Source organism: Lissotriton vulgaris, chromosome 6 (genome assembly GCF_964263255.1).
Source record: "Lissotriton vulgaris chromosome 6, aLisVul1.2, whole genome shotgun sequence".
In the NCBI taxonomy this organism is placed as follows: Eukaryota; Metazoa; Chordata; class Amphibia; order Caudata; family Salamandridae; genus Lissotriton; species Lissotriton vulgaris.
Window position 1 is genome coordinate 1219435436 of NC_141694.1, and position 22563 is coordinate 1219457998.

Genomic DNA, 22563 nt, shown 5'->3' on the forward strand with positions numbered 1-22563 from the left:
GTCATCAGCATATAAGTGAAATCGAAACCCACTGGTGGTTATAAGATTGTCCGGGTGTGTCCTGTACATATTGGGAAGGCAATTGCCCAATAAAAAGCCTTGAGGAACGTTGCAGCGCATCTGTCAGTAGGAGGAATAGAAGGACCGCAGATGCAGAGCTTGTGACCTCGTATTCAAAAAAGATTCAAACTAGCTCAACACGCACCCCTGCACATTTTGTTCGTTGTCTAAGAGGATTTGATGTGAAACTGGACCAAAGGCTCCCAAAGGATCAAGGAGGATAAGGGCCACAGATCCCCTCTTGTCCAACATTATGTTGAATGTTGTTGCAGACGATCACAGCAATCATAATTATGATGCCCGCTTAATATATGCACGAAGACTGATTACATCTCTCCAATGCTCCACTTTAAAAATGTTAATGACTCCATAAGCCAACATTCTGTTTCTATATATTATTAATTACAGCGCTCAACTTTTGATCTTTTTCCCATCCAATCACCATCTTAAACTGGTGCACTTCGGCGGTCTACTGCCATTAGCTTTCCAAAATTCTGCAAGTCTAGCTGACAATACTGTCCCCACTTAGGGAATGCAATGTCAATATTTACCAAGATGGGGAAGGAGGAATTCTATCTTCATGTGGAAGCATTAGCTGTCTGGTCTTTGTCGGTTGTGTGTCCAGTTGCTTTAGGTGTATCATGCCAGATATTTTTTGTAAACCCCTTTTTATTGGCAGTTTCTAAATATACTGTGTAAGCTGAGCATAAGATTTACAATATACCCGACTATAGGAGAATTTTTAATAACTCCCCAAAACAACACTCTTTTTCTACATGGCTATGTATCACTTTGAGCAACATTTGAGCTTTTTTTCCCATCTGATCACCATCCGTCTTAGTCCTAGTCGGCTTTATTCGATTAGCTTAAAAGAAGCCATAAAAGCATGTCATCCAAATAAATTGCACATTTTATGAGCGTAAAACGTTAAAAAGTGGAATATGAGACGTCATTACAGCGCTATCATATTTTTACTTGCCAGTATCACACAACATAGAAAACTAGAAATCTTACAGCAAATACCTAATGAAGTCAATTGTTGTAAAAACAATAGTGTAGGTTGTTATTGTTTAAAATATATTCATGAAGAATAGGTCAAATAAAATGTTTACGAGGCTGTACATAACAAGTGCAAAATAACATAATGTGCAGAGTGCATTGATTAGAAAGGCCGTCAAAGGGGCATTTTAACAAGGCCTCTGACCAACTGATGATAATAGGGAAAGTGACTAAACAATGAAAGATCTCAAGTTTGAAACATACTGGCACACATCTATGCTGACGGTTCTGTACAGAGGTAAGATACGGCTGCACGCCATCTGTAACAAGTGTCAACTGATTTTAAATGACCCTGGATTTAGCCATTTCCTGTGGTAGCCTTTGGTTGTTAAGAAAGAACAGACGTTAGTTTTTTTAGATCACTTCAACTCACAGTATGCAAAACATTTGGTGTTTAAAAATATTCATTGTGGCCCAGTTTCATACAGAACTGTTTGGCAAATTTAAACCAAGGGAACGCGTCAGCTCAAGACAGCCTTGTAAAATCATACGGTTATACTGATATAATCAGCGGTCCAGGCTTTGTGACATAATAAGATGGTCTGGATATTGATCAGGTCAGATAAAACAAGGCCTCTAGGTGTGCATGACAAACAAATGTGGAACAACTATTTGGGACAGACAAAAGTTGCCTGAAAAAAAGCGTTCTCAGCCATCTGGTGTTGAATGATGTTAGTGAAGCCCCAGATTCTTGCCCCGTTTAGGGCCACAGATAAAAATGTAGTGTCATAAATGGTCAGCATTTTCCTAATCGGCTCATTGACCAGCTTAATAGCAAAGCTGAGCAACAGTTAAATTTGTTCAAATACAATTTCCTAATGTTTACATCTGGAGTCTGAGCCATGATTGTGGAATAAAATACCCAAATAAAAAAAGTCCGAGTAAAACTTAATTTAACATTACTGTTCAAAAAAGGCAACCCTTATTGATTTGCCTCCTACACTTCATTACAAAGCTTTTCCCTATATTAACCGTCAAACCGAGATCTGACGTGAAACTGACGAGGCCTTTGAGTAGCTGATGCAAACCCAATGGAGTTGGGGCCCAACGTTGGGGACATGAGCACAGAATCATTGGCATAAAGCAAACAAGGAATGGGTCTATGGCCATCCTGGGAAAGAACCCTGCAAGAACTGTTAAAGCAGGCTTTAGTCTGATATTATATAGAGTGAATAAAAAGGGTGCGAGAACACAGCTGTCTGACCCCTCTCTCGAGCTCAAATGTGCTAGTGCATTCACCCCCAGGGGCAAAAGGTAGACTAGCCTTGCCAACAGAATATATTTCTCTGAGAAGAGCTATAATTTGTGGATTCATCCGGCGCTCTGATAGAATTACCCAAAGTCTGCTATGCAAAACGCAATCAAAAATGATCAACAAATAAATAAAGGCTAAGAACAGGTGGCTCTTTTTCGGAGGTGTCTTCACCAATGAGTAAGTTAAGATTTAACCCTGGCTTTACATTCCCCAGTCGCCTTCAACAGCCATATGGTATATCCAAAAGAATATTATTGGTTTCGACCCACTCCTCTAATCGGTTCAACAGTATTCTCCCTATCACTTTTACCAAGCAGTGAAATGGGGGGTTACAGACAGGATTAGCAAGATCCCCGTACTTAGAAATTGGTACAATTGTTGCCTCTGACCAGGTGTCCAAAATACCGAACGGTAACAAGCATTAGCCTTGAACAGATCAATGGGGATGCCCTCTGGGCCTGGTGCTTTCCCTCCCTTGCTCCCTGTTAGTGCCACATTGACTCAGTCCAAGGGGAAACATAAATTACTAAAACCAGAAGTCAAAACATTGATGGCAGTAGGGTCAAACCCCTGGGGCGACTGACTAGGGCTAGAATACATCTTAGAAAATGGGTGACTCAATCAGTATCATAAGGGCGTGGCCATCCTTCAAAAGAGGGCTGTTCATAACATGCCAAAAAGTATTGAAAGCATTGTTGTCTTTAGACAAACTGGCATCAATCAATGATTCTCACGCCATATTATTTTTTAATCCTTCTTTTTTATCAGTGCTAAATGTATTCTAATCGACACCTTCTCACCTCCAGGAGACAGCCCGGCAGCTTATGAAGAGCAGTCTTAGGATGATTATGGGCTTTGGGACAAGTGGCATCAAACCAACCAGGGGTGCCCTAAATTGACTGGGTAAATCGTGTTTGATCCCACCAGAAATTATGAGAAATGCAGCCTTAGTAGCAATATCACTAGAAGAAATATCCAGGCAAGTGTCAAAGGTATCCTTATTAGCAATAACCATCTTTTGAGGAAGATTTCCCAAATTTGCCAGGGACCAACACAGAGAGATTCCATTGTGAGTTAATGCTAAGGGCCAGATGTCCGACCATTGTTTGCAGTCACAAACCGGAAATCTGCCTGTTTGCACCGGCAAAATTGGTCGGCCACATGTATAAACCCTATTTTTTCGATTTGGTAACCTATGACTGACTCGTGAAATAGGGTTTGCGACATGCTAATAGGAAGGAACATGCCAGGTCCCCACTTCCCAATATCGACTCGCACTTCAATGTACATTTGTTTTGCAACCGCAAAACACTAGCAGTTTACCACCTACTTCAAGTAGGTGGTAAGCCACTTGCAAACAGGAAGGGGTCCCCAGGGGACCCCTGCCCCTTTGTGACTGGCAGCAAAAATATTTTTGAAGACGGATCACAGCTAACTCTTAAATGAAACATTTGTTTCATTTTTTTCCTTTTTTAAATGAATCCCATTTTCCTCTAAGGAAAACAGGCTGCATTAAGAAAAATGCTTTATTTGAAAAGCATTCACAGACATGGTGGTCTTCTGACCCCCACTTGACACCATCCCTGGGGGTGCTAGCCATTCCCAATGGGGTCGCAAATTGCACCTGCCTCATGAGTATTAATGAGGCATGCAATTTGCAACCCCATTAGGAATCGCAAACAATTTCTAAGACACTGTTGTAAATTACATTTTGCGAGTCGCAAATTCCGAGTCGCAATTAGAAGCAATTTGCAACTCGCAAGTTTCTAAAGCCTGTACATCTGGCCCTATATTTTTAATATGTTCAACATGGATGCTTTTCCGAGTATAGCCCAGTCTGACCACAATGCTCTGGGGCAAATGGTCACTCGGAGTGGGTTATAAAATCGAGTAAAACAAACTCACAGTTAGGAGAATAGAGGATGCAATCAATAACAATGTTATGTCCACCACTAACAAAAATGGAATTAAAGGAAAAAGGGGGGGGGGGGGACTCCTTTGTAAAAACAAGATCGAACTTTAACATTCTATCATTCAATTCCATGCCATCATTGCTATGCAAAAAAATGGGATTGGTCATTATTATTAGAATCCACCTTGCCACAAACCATTATAGCTGGAAAAGAAAATAAATGAATGTTAAAATCACCGCCCCACAATATAAAAGTTTTCTACCCTTTACATCAGCATACTTTTTTCCAGCTCATACTCAAATTGGGTAGGAGCATAAAAAATTTCGAAATGAGGAGCATTGGTATAGAAATTTACCATAATGAGGTTTAATCAGAGCGAGAGCTCACATACAAGTAGAAAATAGGACGAGGATAGTTCAAGTCTGCTCGTATGGTAGGGCAACAGATTCGAAAATAATTAGACCCCCCCCCCCTCTCCCCGACAGATCTACCAGCATGAGATGGCACAGTAGATTGATGGAAAGTCTTGAATCAATTGATGTGAATAGGTTCCAACACCCAAGTCTCCTGAAAGCAGAGAAACCAAAATTAAATTACAGGGTCCGTCCAAAGTAAAAAAAAGACCTTGGATCGTAATCTTGCTACATTCCAAAAAAGGAAACCTGAGGATGCAGCAACTTCGCAGTCACTGTAGTAGGCTTGGAGGCTGGGGGAGCGTGACTAACTGCTTTGGTTAAGGGACAGAAAAAATGTGAACAAACCCTTGTGAGGGGACCCTCTGCCATTGACATGGAAGTCTCAGGGCCCGCTGGCAGATAGACAACAGAGAGGAGAAGCGTCTCTGGTCTTGATGAAGGCCAGTCAGTTTCTTCCAGCTCAATCAACACAGAGAAACAATACTGAGTGATGATTAGGGAATACAAATCAGTAAGCTGGGCCCATCTCCTGATTCAGGAGGCGATAAAAGTACCCCAGCAGAAGGATGATCTCTTGATGTAAAGAAGAGAGTGTAGAATTGATTCTAGTTCTAAACAGAATAGACTGTACCAAAGAAGGAGATTTAAAAGCCATAACTACATAGTCACCTGGTAAGGATTTGACTCCTCTGCCAATCCAACTGACCCTTCTAGCCATTTTATGTCCTCAAAGAGGACATTTTCAGACACATTTTCTTACCAACCCAATGGATTTTTTTTTCAGGCCCTACCAAGATTCAGATTCAGAATGGGAAAGAGTTGGCACATTCCCTAGGATCACCATAAAGGGCGTGGCTTTGGGAGAGAGACCCAGGGCTATCAGTGAACCCACAGGTGGGGTGACGGTCAGGGTGTTGTAGAATTATTGGGTACAGAATTGAGATGCGGGATCAGTTGAACATGGTTAGTATCAGATGAAGTACCAGTGCAAAGTTCTAAAGTATGTCAGGTGAAAAGATGGTTACCGCATGATATAGAGTTTGAAGGTGTGTAACAGAAGGAGGCCCTGTAAATGAATTCTGGATTGCCATGGTCCTATGTTTTGCATCAGCATGCAGAATTTCAATGCAGGTAAAGGTTGTTTTTTCAACTAAAGTTATTATACAAGACAAGTAGTAAAAGGAAGATTTAACTGAAGTTTTCAACGCTTGAACAATACTGAATAAACAATTCGGATCCTCTGTGCTTGCTGCTAAGGCTTTGGGTGTCTTGCCCTTATCAGCAACAGATCTACATGGCTTAACATTGGCTTTAGCAACATGTGTAAGACCATCCTGCGTGGGAGAAAGGACCCGGCCTTGTCTAGCTGAGAACAGGCACAGATAGGCCCGCTCTTTGACTCTTTGAACCGGGCCATCGCGGGCTAACCATGGTTCCTCTCCTTGCGCATGTTCAGTGGCGTAAGGAACCTTGAGGGGGCCCCCCTGCAGGGTACGTGAAGGGGCCACCTCCGGACTCAATCTAGAGCTCCCCAGCAGAAGTGCGGTGCTGACGGGGCCCCCTGGAGGGTGAGGCCCCCCCCGCACCGCGGGGGCTGCAGGGGCTTGTGTTACGCCCCTGCGCATGTTGGTGTGCAATGTAGTCCCCCGAATGTGGCCCCCAAGTGCAACAAGTCTGTTGTACATTCCCGCACCGAGGGAGAGCTGAAGTGCTTTTAAACGCTGTGCGACAAGCGGGCGAGACAGGGCAGACTATGGTCCTCTCCTGGTGCTGGTGGGCAATGTAGTCCCTGCAGGCAAGTCTGTTGTGTTTTCCATTCATCTCGCTTTCAGCTGGATACAAAAATGTGCATGATGCAGTGATGTGCATGCTCAAGTCTATCTACTTTTTTGACTGATATGGCTATAGACTAATTGCACAGGGTGAACTTTCACTTCCTTCGCGATGACATGCACATAGTGTTCATGTGTCACATCACCACAGAACACTTCCCTCATTTCCCTGGAGTATTCCTGTTTGCTTAGACTTCATTTGAGTATGACAGTATGCCACTCCAGTCCTGATTCAACACAGGTCTTTCTAGGCTGAGTGTAGTAGAACCACATATGGAAGCTGATTTCAAAGTAAGTGAATCCATCTACTTTTTGTAGCTTTGATTTTACACGGATAGCTTCCTTATTAACATTTAGCTTATGATTTTTCCTAACCCTTCATTAGGCATTCAGGACCCTGCAACATCTCTGACTTAATACATGCTCGACAGCTGCTTTCTTTTTAAGTTCCTGACCCTTTTTCTCTGACACAAAATGTCAGCACTCTTGACATTTTTGTTCACTGGTCAAGTGTCAGTGTGATACTTTTACTTTTCAACGCTGCCTCATATAGGCATTAGTTTCTCAAATTGTGATTCAATAAACAAATGAGCGCATAAAAGCTTTGACCCACTTGTGTACTGGTTAGCTTTATGGTTCGAGTGCTCCCCTGTTACCGGATAAAGAAATCTATATTTCAATGTTTTTGTATAATAATTTTTAAAAAATTGGTAATTTTAACTTTAGGAGGAGTGTTCTTCATTCACTAATTCAAGAAGAACTGGTTTGCCCGCTTTTCTACTTCTTATTTCGAAACTCCAGCATTTTTCTTTGACCACTAATCACAAATTGTCCATTACGAGGCCAGAGACAACGTTCTAAGGGTCATTGATACAGAAGACACCCCCATCCCCCTTCACCCCCTGAATCATTATGGAATGTATATAGGTACTGAAACATCAAACTTCTGTTTGGTTTGAACCAATACCCATCCCTTTGTTTATAGGCCACTTAATTGGCAATCACAATAAAAGAAGGTGATGGACCATTAGGCAGTTTTAATCTTTCATTTGGTCCCTATCAATCCTTAATTTATTAAAGTGGGGGCTTAATGGTAGCACATTCATTACCACTGCAAAAACTCCCTTAGCTACATTTAAGGTTGATTCCATTTAAGTCACTGCTACCGACATGGGTGAGGAGTGCCCCATGATGAAGCATGTCACCTATTTTAAATATTTCACCTGTAATAAGGTTTCAGAGAGCTCTGCTAAGGGTATTTTTGTTTATTGTACAGTATCTTACTATTATCCTATATACATAGCTAATGGGTTCCCACCCCTGGGCCTACCTGCTGAGCAGAACAAAAAAGTTTGATGTGTGGGTTGTGCCCCAACACAATGCCTTAAAGCATCATCATTCAGAAGAACAGATCGAAGTTCCAGGGCTGCAATTATCTGTTAACTTGAGCAGGATATATAAATAAAAAAAGCAAGTAGGGACGTTCTGGTCATATTCTATCAAAATCCATTGCGTAGCTGCCTTAATGTCTTGTGGCCGTTGTGGAACATTAACAATTTATAAATGCACTTTTACATTTCTTTTCTTGGACTTGCAGTCCCAGGGACATCCAAACAGTTTCAAAGGTAAGTGCTGGTGTTGATCTGCGACGGAAAGTTGCCCCTCCCCAAGAATTATTAACTATCAAAGTAAACTTTGACCAACAGTCTAGACCAAGCTTAAATTAAGTGAATCTGGGTTCGGCACAGCACGATTATAACAGTTGCAACAAATATGGGATTGTCAGGAGAAGAGGGTTGGAAGTTGATGTAAAGCACTACATTTTATTAATATCTCAACATATGTAACTATATTTAAAGTGGAAATGGGTATCAAACGGCAAATCGCACAAATCACAGTAAAACAGTAATGCAACAAAATAAAGTAACCAATGGCCACTAGCTTCGAAAACTATACTGTTCGCGTTCATAAACATACATACTTATTTAAATCATCAAAGTGTAACTCCAATGATAGTTGTGGAACTGAAGTAGGACTGTACACATAGTCCTATGCTCAGAATAAATATTGCAAAACTGGTACATATAATTATGATGACATTTCCAATTGCACATAAAAAGTAAACATGAAGGAGCCTATTCATGCCCAAAGTCGCTAGACCTAATTTACATGTTGAGCGCAGTAAGCAGCTCCTCTGGATAGAGTAACTGCACCCAAATGACTACAGGCACTTCGACCAGATAGAACATGTGGAGGGCTACTTCCCAGGCTCAGGCTACCAATGGAGTGTCTCCAATCCCAGGGCACCCGAAAGAAGCAAGAGATGCCCAGGAGGAGTGGCCTACAAACTGTTCCAAAAAGAACAAAGCCAGGGATGGTGCAAAATTACTCACAGGGTCCCGTACTTTTGTCCCTACATGAACTGTACGTATGTGTATGTGGCTTTAAACCAGAACATTTAAGGTGTTTTAAAGAAAGGTGCTGCAAATGCTATGCCTTGTCCGTTTGCTGACTAAATTCCTAATAATTAGATGTATTTGTCCTTGCAACTGATTTTTCAATTGCTCAGTATTGGAAAGGAGAGCTGCTCCCCAACACAAGGCACTTCCACACATGCTGTATGTGCCTGGAAGCCAGAGACAAGTGTCATTGACAATGATGTAGTGACTTGCGCAACATTGTGTGTGTGAGCATGCGGCTGTTTGTGTATGTGTGTGAATGAATTATTAAATAGTGTATTTGAGCCTGTCATTGAGTTACTACGCAAGTGTGTTAGTGACTGAGTTTGGGAATGACTAACCTATTAATTATGTGTTTGAATGAGTCAGTTAATGAGTAAATGAGAGCAATTAAGTCAGTCATTTTGGTATTGCAACACTTGATTGTAATTTGTGTTTCACTGTTAAAATATGTTTATCATGTGCTTCAACGTTGGAAAAACTTGATAAAAAATGTACTCTGCAATTCCGTCTCTAATTCAAAAGGGCAAAGCAGATCATAGTGGTACAAGCCAACTCTTGTTACAAATATTATGTTTTTAGGAACACTTCCTTTTTGCATTGAGGACTGTTATTTTGTTTTTCAGCATTACCGAAGGAATATCAGAAAATAGGAAAAGCTTTACAGACATTGTCACAGGTGTTTGCCTCCAGCGGGTATCAAGGTAATTGTAATTCTTGTGTTTGTATTGCATCATTCGAAAGTGCTCAACCTTTTTTGCTCTTACCATCCAATTAGATTTATCTGGGGAAGATTTGTGCAGACTGGTCAAGGAGGAGCATACTCCAATGGATTTCCCCCAAAAGTTGCATTTTCTATTCAATTCATATGGAGAATCATAAAGACTATGCCCATTCATTACTGGGGGAGTGAGAATGCTTGCAGAGTTTGACTGAAGGCCAACTTATGTGCCAATGCTACACACCATGCCCAGCCGTCACTAGGGTGGAAAGACTGGACACTGTGCAATCTGGTCCATCTGGCAGTGCCAGACTACCCAAAAGGCCAACCTTATACTCGGTAATAATTTTGGGTGCAGGACATGGACACAGTACTGGGCATACTTTTTGGGAAAACACACTACATAGGAAGCTGCTGAGCGCCGCCTAGTGTTATGTTTTGTGGGCAGGCGTACAGGGCACATGGTATGGAGGAAGGCCGAGCACTTAGCCCAGAGCTTCGGCACAGCTAAAGACCATGTTTAGTAGGTTCAGAGGGCTGAAGTACTGGATCTATAGCTAAGGCTACCCCCTGTGACTAATGCTGAGTGTGCTGGAGCTAAAGGTCCACAATAATAGTAAACTACGCAATCTTAACATCTGCCTCATCCAATTTATAAATGTTTTCTTAATAAAAAGTGCTTCCATCCACATGTCTATTGCCCTTGCCCACTACTGAATGTGTGGTGTGCTAACTCTACTTTTACACAGCCCCCAGAGGTATATTTTCTATGATTGGATGCCTGCAAACTTTGTTCAACTAAAGCAAAATGATCAGCTCCTTACCGCCAGTGAGAGTCCGTTCCGAGTACAAGTTCAGAATCCAAGGCATACGGAAGGTGGTGGCCTCTGTGTTTGGCTATCTTTTTTTTTTTCTGTTGTCATGGCCAAAATGCTTCGGTATGAAAATCGTATAACTTTCCTTCCGCTTAATCAGTTTTCACAAAACTTCCCTGAATCCACCAGAAAAATAATTGCATTTTTATTCGAGACGTTTTGCACTGATTGCTCAAATAGGATAAAGAGTGATTAGTAAAACAAAAGCATGCTTTCTTGTAGATGAACAAAATTAACCAAAAGTTCAGAGATGCTATCTCTAGTTCAGTAACATATATCTAGTTTTATAACAGAAAACAGTGTGCAATGTACTTAAGCCCGATATTGCTATTGTGGGCTTCTGGTGACAGATAAAAAACAACATGGTCTGGATTGTAAACTTCACCAGATACCAGAGCTGGCCTTATCACACCACTTTCACATGTTATGTACTTTATGTTGCTCTTATTGTATGGTTTAGTTAGCATGAAAACTCCTTTAAGTAAATGTTTTTATTGACATCACCGTTAATTACTTTAATCATTGTTGTTAGTTTTGTCACGTCTTGGGTAGAGACAGGCATCATGAAGCATTATGGCAGATTGTGGTCAACAGGAACAACTTCTATATTTAATATGTTAGGACGCGTCCTATCAACCTGGCATTCTCAACCAGATGCCCCCAACTCAAAGCTTCAACTGCCTTGACTCACAGCCCCTACCATTCCAATGCATGACATTGCATATACATGACCTTATCCAGTATTAGGGGTGTCTTTCATAGATTCACATGCCTGAATCATTCCCCGTCGTCGAGATGGGAGTCCCCGGTACATATAAAAGTAATGTCCTATAGACATACATAGAGAAAAGTAGGCCTAAGGGCCCTGCCTTAGTAGCCTATCTGTGTCCTTTTGTAAAAAGGACCAAACTTCTGAAGGTAGCCAATCAGCTACCACCTTCCTCTAGAACCTTCCTGCCAGGAGCCTCAGTCTCTCAGATTTTCTACCGCACGTTGTGCTAGGGAGTCTCCACCTGAGCTCTCCTCAGGTTTCTTGGATTTATCTCTTTTCTTCATAATTCTTGGATATTTTCTTCAAATGGCTGATCCACAGAAGAAAGGACTGTTCAGAGCCTGTACTTCATGTGGTAAGAAGAGACTGCACGTCGAAGACAAGCATGAGACTTGCCTCTGTCTTTACCCTGACCATTCTTCTAAAGACTGTAGGATTTGTAGATCATTCTCTGCTAAGACTCTTAAAGACAGAGAAGGAAGACTGCTCATCTGGCTAAACAGACTTAAAACCAGAGAGGATGATGTCCTGTCCTCTGAGGGCAGTGAAATGGCTTCAGTTTCTTCAAAACTGTCATTGAAGAGGCCAAGGGAGGCTTCCCCAGGCCCTTCAAATGTTCCTTCAAAAAAGACTACCACAAAGTCTTCGGAGGTGAAATCTGCCAAGTCTGTGAAAGGTGTTCCTACATTCAGAAAGCCAATGCAGTCGTCGTCGACGAGTTCGTCGACGTTTTCTTCAAAAAAGACCACATATGTCTCTACAACAACGACGACCGTGTCGACGACGATGGCGTCGTCAGCCTCTTCATCGACCACCACTCAATCGTCGACGACGGGTAAGCCACTATCATCGATTGTCATTATAAAACAGCAATCGGCGGTGATCAAGTCTCCGCCGACGACATCGTCGACGATCTCGTCGACGATCTCGTCGACGACGAAACAAAAACCGTCGACGCCTACGCCGTCTACGAGAACGCCATCGACATCGGGCGCCCCATCGACGAAGACATCGACGGCGGCAAGAACATCGTCGACGTCAAGAGCACCGTTGACGAGCACGCCATCGACGACGAGAGAGCCGTCGACAACGAGAGCACAGACTGGATCATCGACTCCGAAATCATCGTCGACGACAGCACCGCAGACGACCGCACCGTCGACGAAGGACTCGCCGACGACCGCACCGTCGACCACAGAAAAACGATCGACGTCAGCACCGTCGACGACGGCAATATCGTCGACGCCATGGAAAAAATCCGATTTGATACCCCAAAGAAGATCACAAAAACCCTATTACGCCAGAATTAACATCTCCAAGTAGGGTACAAAAATCTCCCCCATCTTGTCTGCTACAAAGTGACGAATCAGATGAGGAGCAATTCGATCAGGCTACTAGTACTTCGGATTTAATTGTGAAATGTCAGAGCACAGATGAGGATGGAGATGACCTTATGATGACGGAGGAAACTGTTCATACTCGAGTACAGACTCAAGTAACTCCTATGATCTGCCTCCCAGCAACTATAGTCACCGATCTACAATTCTTGATCGCAGACTACAAACAACGATTCCCTGAATCACCGTGGCCCCTTCTACAGAAAAGTCTCCAGCTTCATCCAGTCCGCAACAAGCTCCAAAGCTAAAACCATCATCTTTGGATACTCCGCAAGAGAAAGAGACTATTCATCACATCCAATCATCTGACGAAGAGAGTAATGAACCTGAAGAAGGGGAGGTTCGAGACGACCTGTCTCAGAACAGAGACGATGAGGACTATGTCGCTCATTCTCCAGCCACACCTGAGCCAAATACTTCCGACTCTCCTCCAGAAGATATTGGCGGATTCCATAATTTGATAGAGAGAGCAGCCACGAGATTCCACATGACCATGGAATCACATCAAACGGACTGTTTCTTATACGATTTTAAAGATCCTATCAAAAAGACGGCTAGATCAATTCCCATAATAGAGCACATTTGGGAACAGGGTCAGCAACTAATGCAAAAACCTGCATCGGTCTCAATAGTGGTACCTCGACTAGATAAAAAATATAAGGCACCATCAACAGCAGCTACCTGCCTTAATGCACATCCCAAACCGGATTCGGTAGTCACCCAAGCCGCACAAAAGAATTCCAGAAATCCGTCCTCTCCTCTGTCAGCACCACCAGACAAGGAGGGCAGGAAATTGGATGGCATAGGCAAACGTTTCTCTACAACGTCGGCAATGACTATCAAAGTAGCCAATGCCATTGCGCTACTAGGCAGATATAACAGACAATTGTGGGAAGACATTGTCCCATACATGAAGGATATACCTGAAGATTTAAAGGATGAGGTTCATTCACTTCTCAAGGAAGGACAGATGTCAGCAGAAGAAATAATCGATGCTGCTGTGGATGTCGCTATGACAGGCTTTAGACAGCTAGCAGGTGCAGCAGTTTTACTCAGACAAGGGTGGCTCAAAGCGACATCCTTCCGCCAGGCATTCCAAAATAAAGTCTTGGACATGCCCTATGACGGACAACACCTATTTGGCGACAAAATAGATGAGGCCTTGCAGACAATCAAAAAAGACACAGACACTGCAAGAGCTCTCGGCACATTACAATTCAGAAACCAGTCCTTTGGAGGACACAGGGGAAGGGGTCAACCCTCTTACAGGGGATCATATCAAGGAAAATCCTCTTATTCCTACAGCCAAAATCGTTCACAATACCAGCAAAGGCAACAGCAACAAGGTCGTCAGACCTCCTACGGGAGATCGAACTTCAGGGGGAAAAATCAGAAGAAACCAGCAGGCGGACGACAATGACCATTTGCAGCAGCCAGTCCCTCCACAATCTTGTCCATTCAAAATTGGGGGAAAATTGACACACTTCCTCCACAATTGGAGATCCATAACAACGGATCGATGGGTACTACAACTAATCCAACACGGCCACTCATTGGAATTCAAATCCATCCCACCAATTACTCCTCCTCGCAATATGCAACACAAACACCTACGATTACTCCTTCAAGAAATATCTTCAATGTTAAAAAAGGGAGCAATAGAGCGAGTTCCATCAGCTCACAGAGGGAAAGGATTTTATTCCCGCTTCTTTCTAATTCAACAAAAAAGGAAGAAATGGAGGCCTATTCTAGATCTCAGGGCACTCAATACGTTCTTGAAGACCCAATCGTTTCAAATGGTGACCATCCAGGAAATCCTGGGATCCCTAGAGGAAGGAGACTATATGACGTCTTTAGACCTGCAAGACGCATATTACCACATCCCAATACACAGGCGCCACAAAAAATTCCTACGATTCGCAGTAGCAGGTCAACACTACCAATTTTGTGTCCTTCCATTCGGCCTCAAATCAGCGCCTCGCATCTTCACAAAGTGCCTCGCTCCTGTTGCTGCTTTCCTACGTCAGCAGGGACACCAGGTCTTCCCCTACCTGGACGACTGGCTGGTGAAAGCACCATCTATGACAGACGCACAGAAGTCTTCCAACGCCTGTCTCACTATTTTCCAAAGCCTAGGTCTGACACTCAACTACGAGAAATCAACCCTAAAGCCCAACAAAATCTTAACATTCCTGGGGGCAATTTTAAATACAACATCTTCCAAAGCATTCCCATCTCGGGAACGGAAACACAAACTGATCAATCTAGCTACCGCAGTGTCTTCAAGGAACATCATCAAAGTCCGTACCTTCAAGTCCCTACTTGGGATGATGTCTTCATGCATACTACTCATCCCACACTGTCGGCTCAGAATGCGCCCCCTCCAGGAGGCCTTGACCAAACAGTGGACTCAACGTATAGATTCTTTCGAGGATCACATAGTCATTACTCGACAAATAACAACGGCCTTACTTTGGTGGACAACAGAAAAGAACCTGACGAAAGGTCTGACGTTCTTGATGCCTGCGACTCCGCATGTCATCACCACAGATGCTTCTCTAGAAGGATGAGGCGCAGTCCTGCAAGAATTGCAAATCAGCGGCAAGTGGACAGAACAAGAAACAAAACTACATATCAAACTCCTAGAACTCAGAGCAGTTCTCCACTCTCTACAAGCATTCCTCCCTCGCATCAAGAATTCAGCAGTGCTTGTAAGAACGGACAACACGACAACAATGCACTACTTGAACAAGCAGGGAGGAACACGTTCGCTGACACTATCTCGCGAATCGCAGAAAATTTGGAACTGGCTAGTACACAACAACATAAAACTAACAGCGGAGTATGTCCCGGGCAAAGACAACGTCATAGCGGACGCTCTAAGCAGACAGAGGTCACTGTCCCACGAATGGGAACTAGACCAGAAAGTCCTAAACAACATCTTCTTGGAATGGGGGACACCGCAAATAGATCTATTTGCCACAGCAGAGAACGCGAAATGCCAAAACTTCGCAAGCTGGCATCCCCAACCAAGGTCATTAGGAAATGCATTTTCCATCGCATGGCGCAACATGTTTGCGTACGCGTTTCCGCCGTTTCCCCTGATAACAAGAGTCATTCGGAAAATGAAAACGGAGCACTGCACCTTGATTCTCATTGCCCCATACTGGCGAGACAGCATTGGTTTACGGACCTCCATCGCCTCTCAATCCAACCATATCTCCGTCTGGATCAACATCCCTCTCTGCTCTCCATGTCCAAGGGCCAAATACTCCACCGAATCTGAAATCTCTCAGATTATCGGCATGGCTCCTGAGCACCGAGAGTTCTGCACACTAGACATCCCGCAGGAGTGTAAAAATGTACTAGCTAAAGCGAGAGCAATCAGCACAAACAAAACTTACTGCTTGAAATGGAAGCGCTTCTGTATTTGGTGCAAAGACAACGATCTCCATCCCTTAAGGATAACTCCGGAGCTCTTACTACCATATTTACTACATCTGGCACAGTCGGGACTTGCCCATGCCTCTATCAGAGTTCATCTGGCAGCAATCTCCCGTTTTACAAGAACTTCAAAAGGACCTTCTCTATGGTCAGACAGATTAATAAAACAATTCCTTAAAGGACTCTATAGATCATTTCCACGGCCACGTAGGATTCCTCCAACATGGCACCTTAATGTAGTCCTCAACCAATTGATGAAACACCCATTTGAGCCCATCCACAGAGCTGAACTCAAATATATTTCATGGAAAACAGCACTTCTTTTAGCTTTGACCTCAGCGAGACGGGTCAGTGAGTTACAAGCTCTTTCCATACAGGATCCTTTCATGCAGTTCAGAGAAGACAGAGTGATATTAAGAACTAATCCTCGTTTCATTCCTAAAGTCCCTTCAGACTTCCATTTAAACGAACCGCTTGTACTGCGCTCATTCTTCCCAAATCCCAGTACTGCGGCTGAAAGGTCCCTCCACTCTTTGGACCTAAAAAGATGTCTCAAATTTTACTTGGACAAAACAAAACAATTCAGAAAAACTAATCAGCTTTTCATCGCTTTCAGCAGACCCAGGAAAGGCATGCCACTTTCCAAACAAAGCATTTCGAGATTGATATCATCTGCAATTGCTTTTTGCCATGACCAGGCCGGACGTCCATTACACTCCAAAGTCCGAGCACATTCCACAAGAGCTATGTCCACATCGGCGGCACTATTCGCTGGAGTTCCGGTACTGGACATTTGCAGAGCAGCGACCTGGAAATCGCTGCACACATTTACCAGGCACTACTGCCTGGATACGGAACTGATGCAGGATGCAGCTGTGGGCCAGGCTGTGCTTCGCCATCTATTCCAGTAAGATGAGCCCTCCTTCTTCCCACCGTCCTGTACTGGTATGCACATTTATTTACTTTATTCCTTATGATTGCTGAGGATTATTAGTCGCATGATATGTATTATCTCAGACTGCTCAATATGTTCCATTACAAACGTGCATAATGTATTGCTTGCTACTCTGATTCAGGCATGTGAATCTATGAAAGGCACCCATAATACTGGATAAGAAATGCGTTACTTACCTGTAACTGCAGTTATCCAGTATTGGTGTCTTTCATAGATTCACATGCAACCCTCCCGCCTCCCCAGGAAGGTCTCATCTCTCCCTCTATAACATATGCTACGTCTACCTAGCTTGGTGCGTACGAAAATCTGAGAGACTGAGGCTCCTGGCAGGAAGGTTCTAGAGGGAGGTGGTAGCTGATTGGCTACCTTCAGAAGTTTGGTCCTTTTTACAAAAGGACACAGATAGGCTACTAAGGCAGGGCCCTTAGGCCTACTTTTCTCTATGTATGTCTATAGGACATTACTTTTATATGTACCGGGGACTCCCATCTCGACGACGGGGAATGATTCAGGCATGTGAATCTATGAAAGACACCAATACTGGATAACTGCAGTTACAGGTAAGTAACGCATTTCTTATTGCAAATCAGTACATTGTACAAAGATGTCATACCTATTATCCTTTGGAAGAACAATGTGCCATCTGTAAAGGAAATGTCAATATAATGACAATGCCAGTGTTTAAACTGTATGGTAAGACAGTGCAAACATCAAATAAAATGGTATAACTTTTGCTAGTGATAAAGTGGCAGGTACAATAAGAATTACTAACAAACCCAGCAAGCATTTGCCTTGCAATAGGTCTCACATTAGTTAAATGTCAAGCGATTGCTTTGCAAATGTAAAAGAAATGTTACGTCCACTTGCCTTTGTTTTTTTATTTACTGACTTTTGTGGCCATGGCGGCACGCCGCGCTTTGGATGTTTATAGCTAAAGCGTGGCGTGCCGCCATTGCTACAAACGCTAATAAATAGAAAAAGAAGTTTTGCCGCTGCCTTTTTTTCTGTTTATTTACTATTGTAGCAATCACGGCACACTGTGCTTTAGCTTTAGATGTTTAAAGCTAAAACGCGGTGTGCCACCATTACTATAAAAGTAAATAAATAGAAAGAAATGTGGAATCCGCCTGCCTTTGTTTTTTTATTTATTGACTTTTGTGGTAATGGTGGCACACTATGCTTTAACTTCAGATGTTTAAACTAAAGCGTGGTGTACCGCCATTGCCACTAAAGTCAATGCAGTGTCATGCAGGGGGTGAGGCATGCTGCAGAAAGGACGGCAGCAATGACGGAAGGAAGTGGATGCGAACAAGGAGGCAACAGATGGCCAGAGATAGTCAACCCAAAAAAACAATTGGTGATGACCGATGGGAGGGAACAAAACACACAAAAGTGGGACAGATGGACAGTAATAATGAACCAGAATAAGGGAATTCAGAAAGGCTGGCCAACTAACCAACCAGAAGCGCTTGGCGTGTTGAACGCCCAAATCCTGAAAACAGTTTGTCTCGAAGACATCACGCAAGCGCTGCCTGGGCAAGACCTAAAATCTGCAACCGGGATGAACAATAAGTTACAAATACAGAACAAGCCCACGAAGACAAAACACACATGCAGATGTTTTGTATGCAGGCTGATGAGTTCTATATTACTGAACCTTACATTGCACAACAAGGGAAGGATTGTTCAGTGGCAAACAATAAATCACAGTACAGCATACGAAGGCCTGGTTGTCAACATACAGAACACAACTCCTTAAGATCCATTATAAAAAGTATGTAGCACTGCACACTGCCTGCAGAACACCACACTGGACTCGATAATCTAAACAAACATCAATCTTCCCCGGCGCAACACAGGAAAGAAAACTATGAAGTGAACATAACATCAGATGCGTACACATCACGAATGATTAATATGGCGTAGGAACCAAGTTCTGATATATTCACGGCACTTCCTCACCCTGAAAGGGGAGTCTCTAAGGCACAGGATGAGATGACATTCATGTTCAGACAGATGTCAATCAAACCACATAACTAGATCATAAAAAAACATGAAGTGCTAACACCAAAGTGGAAAGAACAACCCAATTCCAGTCAAACACTAACTTACCAAATATTTTAATACTTCAAAACATTCAGAAGTCTAGTAATTTGGAAAACTCAGATTTTCACTTTCAAGGATCAACAATGTATGACTCTCAAATGCTGTAATACCAAGAAGCCTTACAGACAACAGAGCACCTCGGTCCACAATAAGGTTTTTGCATGCTCTAGTGGTCTCTACCCACAAGCTGATATATCAGGCAAAAGAATGCAACACAGTCTAGTAGTAGGCCACAAATGAACAGCAAAATAAAAGTACAACTATCAAAGATGCAACATAACCGAATATACAGTTCTCCACCCACAAGGGTGTACTACAAATCTGGGTGCATTGCAGAAGCACTAGTGCCAACAATCAATAAGTTCAACTTAGAAACGTGAAAGCATTCCACCCCACAAGGTGAAACACCACAAAAATATGACCACTTATCTTGGGTGAAACGTATTGCAGAACATTTGCTCATGTACCACGTGCACATGTCAAACACCAATTGCAACCACAGTAGACATGACCACTCCTGATGGCAACATGCAAACACACACCATTCTATTGAAAGGAGACACACAACACTAAACAGTAATGTAACCAACACACTATACCAGTGCTGCTTAACCTTTTAACTTCTGTGGACCTCCCCACTTAATCATTACCGGAACCCCTACGGAATCATTATCAGAAGGCGGGGACCCCGGTTAAGCATTTTCAGATATTTGAATCACAAAGCAATGCACACAAAAAACAGAAACAATTGTTCAGCAAATGCTTAACTATGTCTTAAATGCTTAAATACTCAAATGGTAAAATATTTATTTAATTAACAAATACATATTTATAAAATCGCAATTTTAATGGAAAGGTTGGCACTTTTCTAATCCAGTTGAGGCCACTCTTCGTCCATACTATATTCTGTTTGATGTATTCGCATTATTGATTGTTGTGTTATTGTCATACTCCCTCCCTCCTGGTGGTGGTTGGTTAATCACTTGGAGTACGAAACCCTCAAGTGAGTACGATCCAATGATGACACTAGCCACTTTACCACTCTATCGGAGAAAAAACATATACTGTCACTGTGAAAGTGTGGTTTGAGGGTCTCTAATACAATATTCTCGAGACTTTGGATTGTTGAAACAAGTGATTCATTCTTCAATGATTACAAGACAGGCTCAATGATGTAGGAGCAGATTTCTCCCATTCATGTATTTGCCTCAAAGTTGAGGTGGCATATTGCTCCCCTCAAGACTGCCTTGTAACATAGGCAGTCAGCCCCATCCCGCTTCATCCAGGAGGTCTTGGGTGAAGCTTCCTCCCCTGGGTCTGGCTCATCACTCCCTCCCCTGGGTTTGCCTTATCACTCCCTCATAACCTGTCTGCAGTTCCCCGCTGCATTACATATTTTTGTAACAGACACCATTTTCACTCTACTCTGTCTTAGTGGATTGTCCAAGAACCCCTGCATCACTGCCTGCCTCCATCAGAAGTGCCTCTTTTCGCTTATTTTTTGCATGCCGCATGTAATATTCTTCAACACCAAATCCTTGGGCCTGTCCCTGAGGCAACCAGCACGATTGGCACAGGTGGTGCCGATCCCATCTTTTAGTCCCCAAAATGATAGTATGTGTTCAGTGGATCAGACCAACAACAATGCAGAGCAATACAACCCCAAGAATCTGGGTCAATCACGTAAAAGAAATTAGCACCAAGAACATCACTTGGTCTATTGTAGTCAATGACCTTATTGGCAGCAGTTGTTAAATAACATTCATTCAACACAAAAGCAAGCCATCATAATGAATTAACTGACACGACTGTATTTTCTACATGAGTATCAAAGGACATTTGTTTTCAAATTGTAAATGTCAGAGCATAGTAGTATCAAACAAGAGCCACACAACTTATATTACTTGTACAAGTCTACTGTTTTCTCTGATTCTACTGGTAACGGGGGATCTGCTTTATGCCTTTCCCCTATTCAACTTCTGTTGAGTGCCTGAAGAATGGGGGGGAGGATCGAGCACAGCTAACCCTGTTTTCCCCTGACTGGGCAGGGAGGATTTGATGTGCTAATCTGGGGTAATACAGCACTCAGCCATCCCTTCCCCGATAGGATGAACCTGTTCTTGAAACAGGATAGCCAGATCTTTCTTTCTAATCCCCAAAAGATTGAGTGGTTTCACTTGTTTCCTGCTTACTTCCCGAGGGTGTGGATGTTCTCTCGGCTGCCAGGAACCTTGCTACAATATTGATATATGTTTGGTGTTAAAAGAAGTTTGTTCAGTGGTGTCAGTTGGGAGGTTTGAACCCATTTCAGTCATCGTTTCTAGTGTAATGCACGTTGCACTGTGTCTTGCCTAGCAAGTCCTAGCAGTAAATACTATAAAGAGTTATTTGGCTGCCCTATCTGCTACCATGTGTCTCCCAGACCAACCACTACTGGCACATTTTCGGAATGACTTTGCTTTGGTTGTTTCCTCCCACTCATTGTTGTTCAGTGGGATTTGAATCTCATGCAATCATTCCTTTGGCATCCACATTTGACCCAATGCACAGCTGTCCAGCTCGACATTTAACTCGAAAAGCTGTCTTATTAGTGGCAGTGGCTTCGGCCCATAGTGTTGTTGAATTTCATGCCCACTCAGTCCAACCACCATTGAAAGTTTTTAGTCTGGGTAAAATGGTTCTTTGCACATGCTCAATTTTCTTAATGAAGGTGGTATCTTCCTTTTACATAGGCCATTCCATCACCTCTCATATTTCTTTTCGCCTCCTATCCCAAGGAGGAAGAGTGACAGCATAGATTGTTCTCATATGCAGGACAGAGTGTGTGATCAGCTGTTTATAAGTTTTGTTGAAGCCAAGAAGTGCACAGCAGAAACCAAGTGCATCATTTCATGTAAGGTCGCACTTTGCATTCAAATCTTCTATGTTCTGGCAAAGAAGGACTCTCTAGTTGACAGTCAAGCCTACTCCACAAGTGCTGCAGAAAATTTTGCGGTTCTCACATGAGGTGTTACATGGTTGACCTCTGCCAGACAGCCACATGGTCAAATTCACATACTTTTGCTGAACAGTATAGCTTCAAGCACCATCAAAGGGCTGTGTTGCAGGACTTATTTGGAAAATCAGTACTACTTAGTCTTACCTCCCTCAGGCTATTGCTTTTGTACTCCCTCATAATGTGAGGAATCTGTTGGAAGAATTATTTATAAAAAAAAAGTCACTTACCTTTAGTAAAAAATATTTCCTATCGATACTATACCTTTTTCAAATTTCCCTCTGCCCTCCCTACTCCCTTGTTA

The 22563-nt window shown here is 42.8% G+C and overlaps 1 protein-coding gene across 2 annotated transcripts in view; it reads left to right on the top strand.

Annotated features, from left to right (window-relative positions):
* SNX9 (sorting nexin 9) overlaps positions 1 to 22563 on the top strand; it is a 798250-nt gene that overhangs the window by 618287 nt on the left and 157400 nt on the right. For both annotated transcript variants that reach the window (XM_086927315.1, XM_086927314.1), the window contains one exon: positions 9621 to 9698. In XM_086927315.1, the coding sequence (XP_086783441.1) occupies positions 9621 to 9698 (78 nt within the window). The remainder of the gene's footprint in view (positions 1 to 9620; positions 9699 to 22563) is intronic.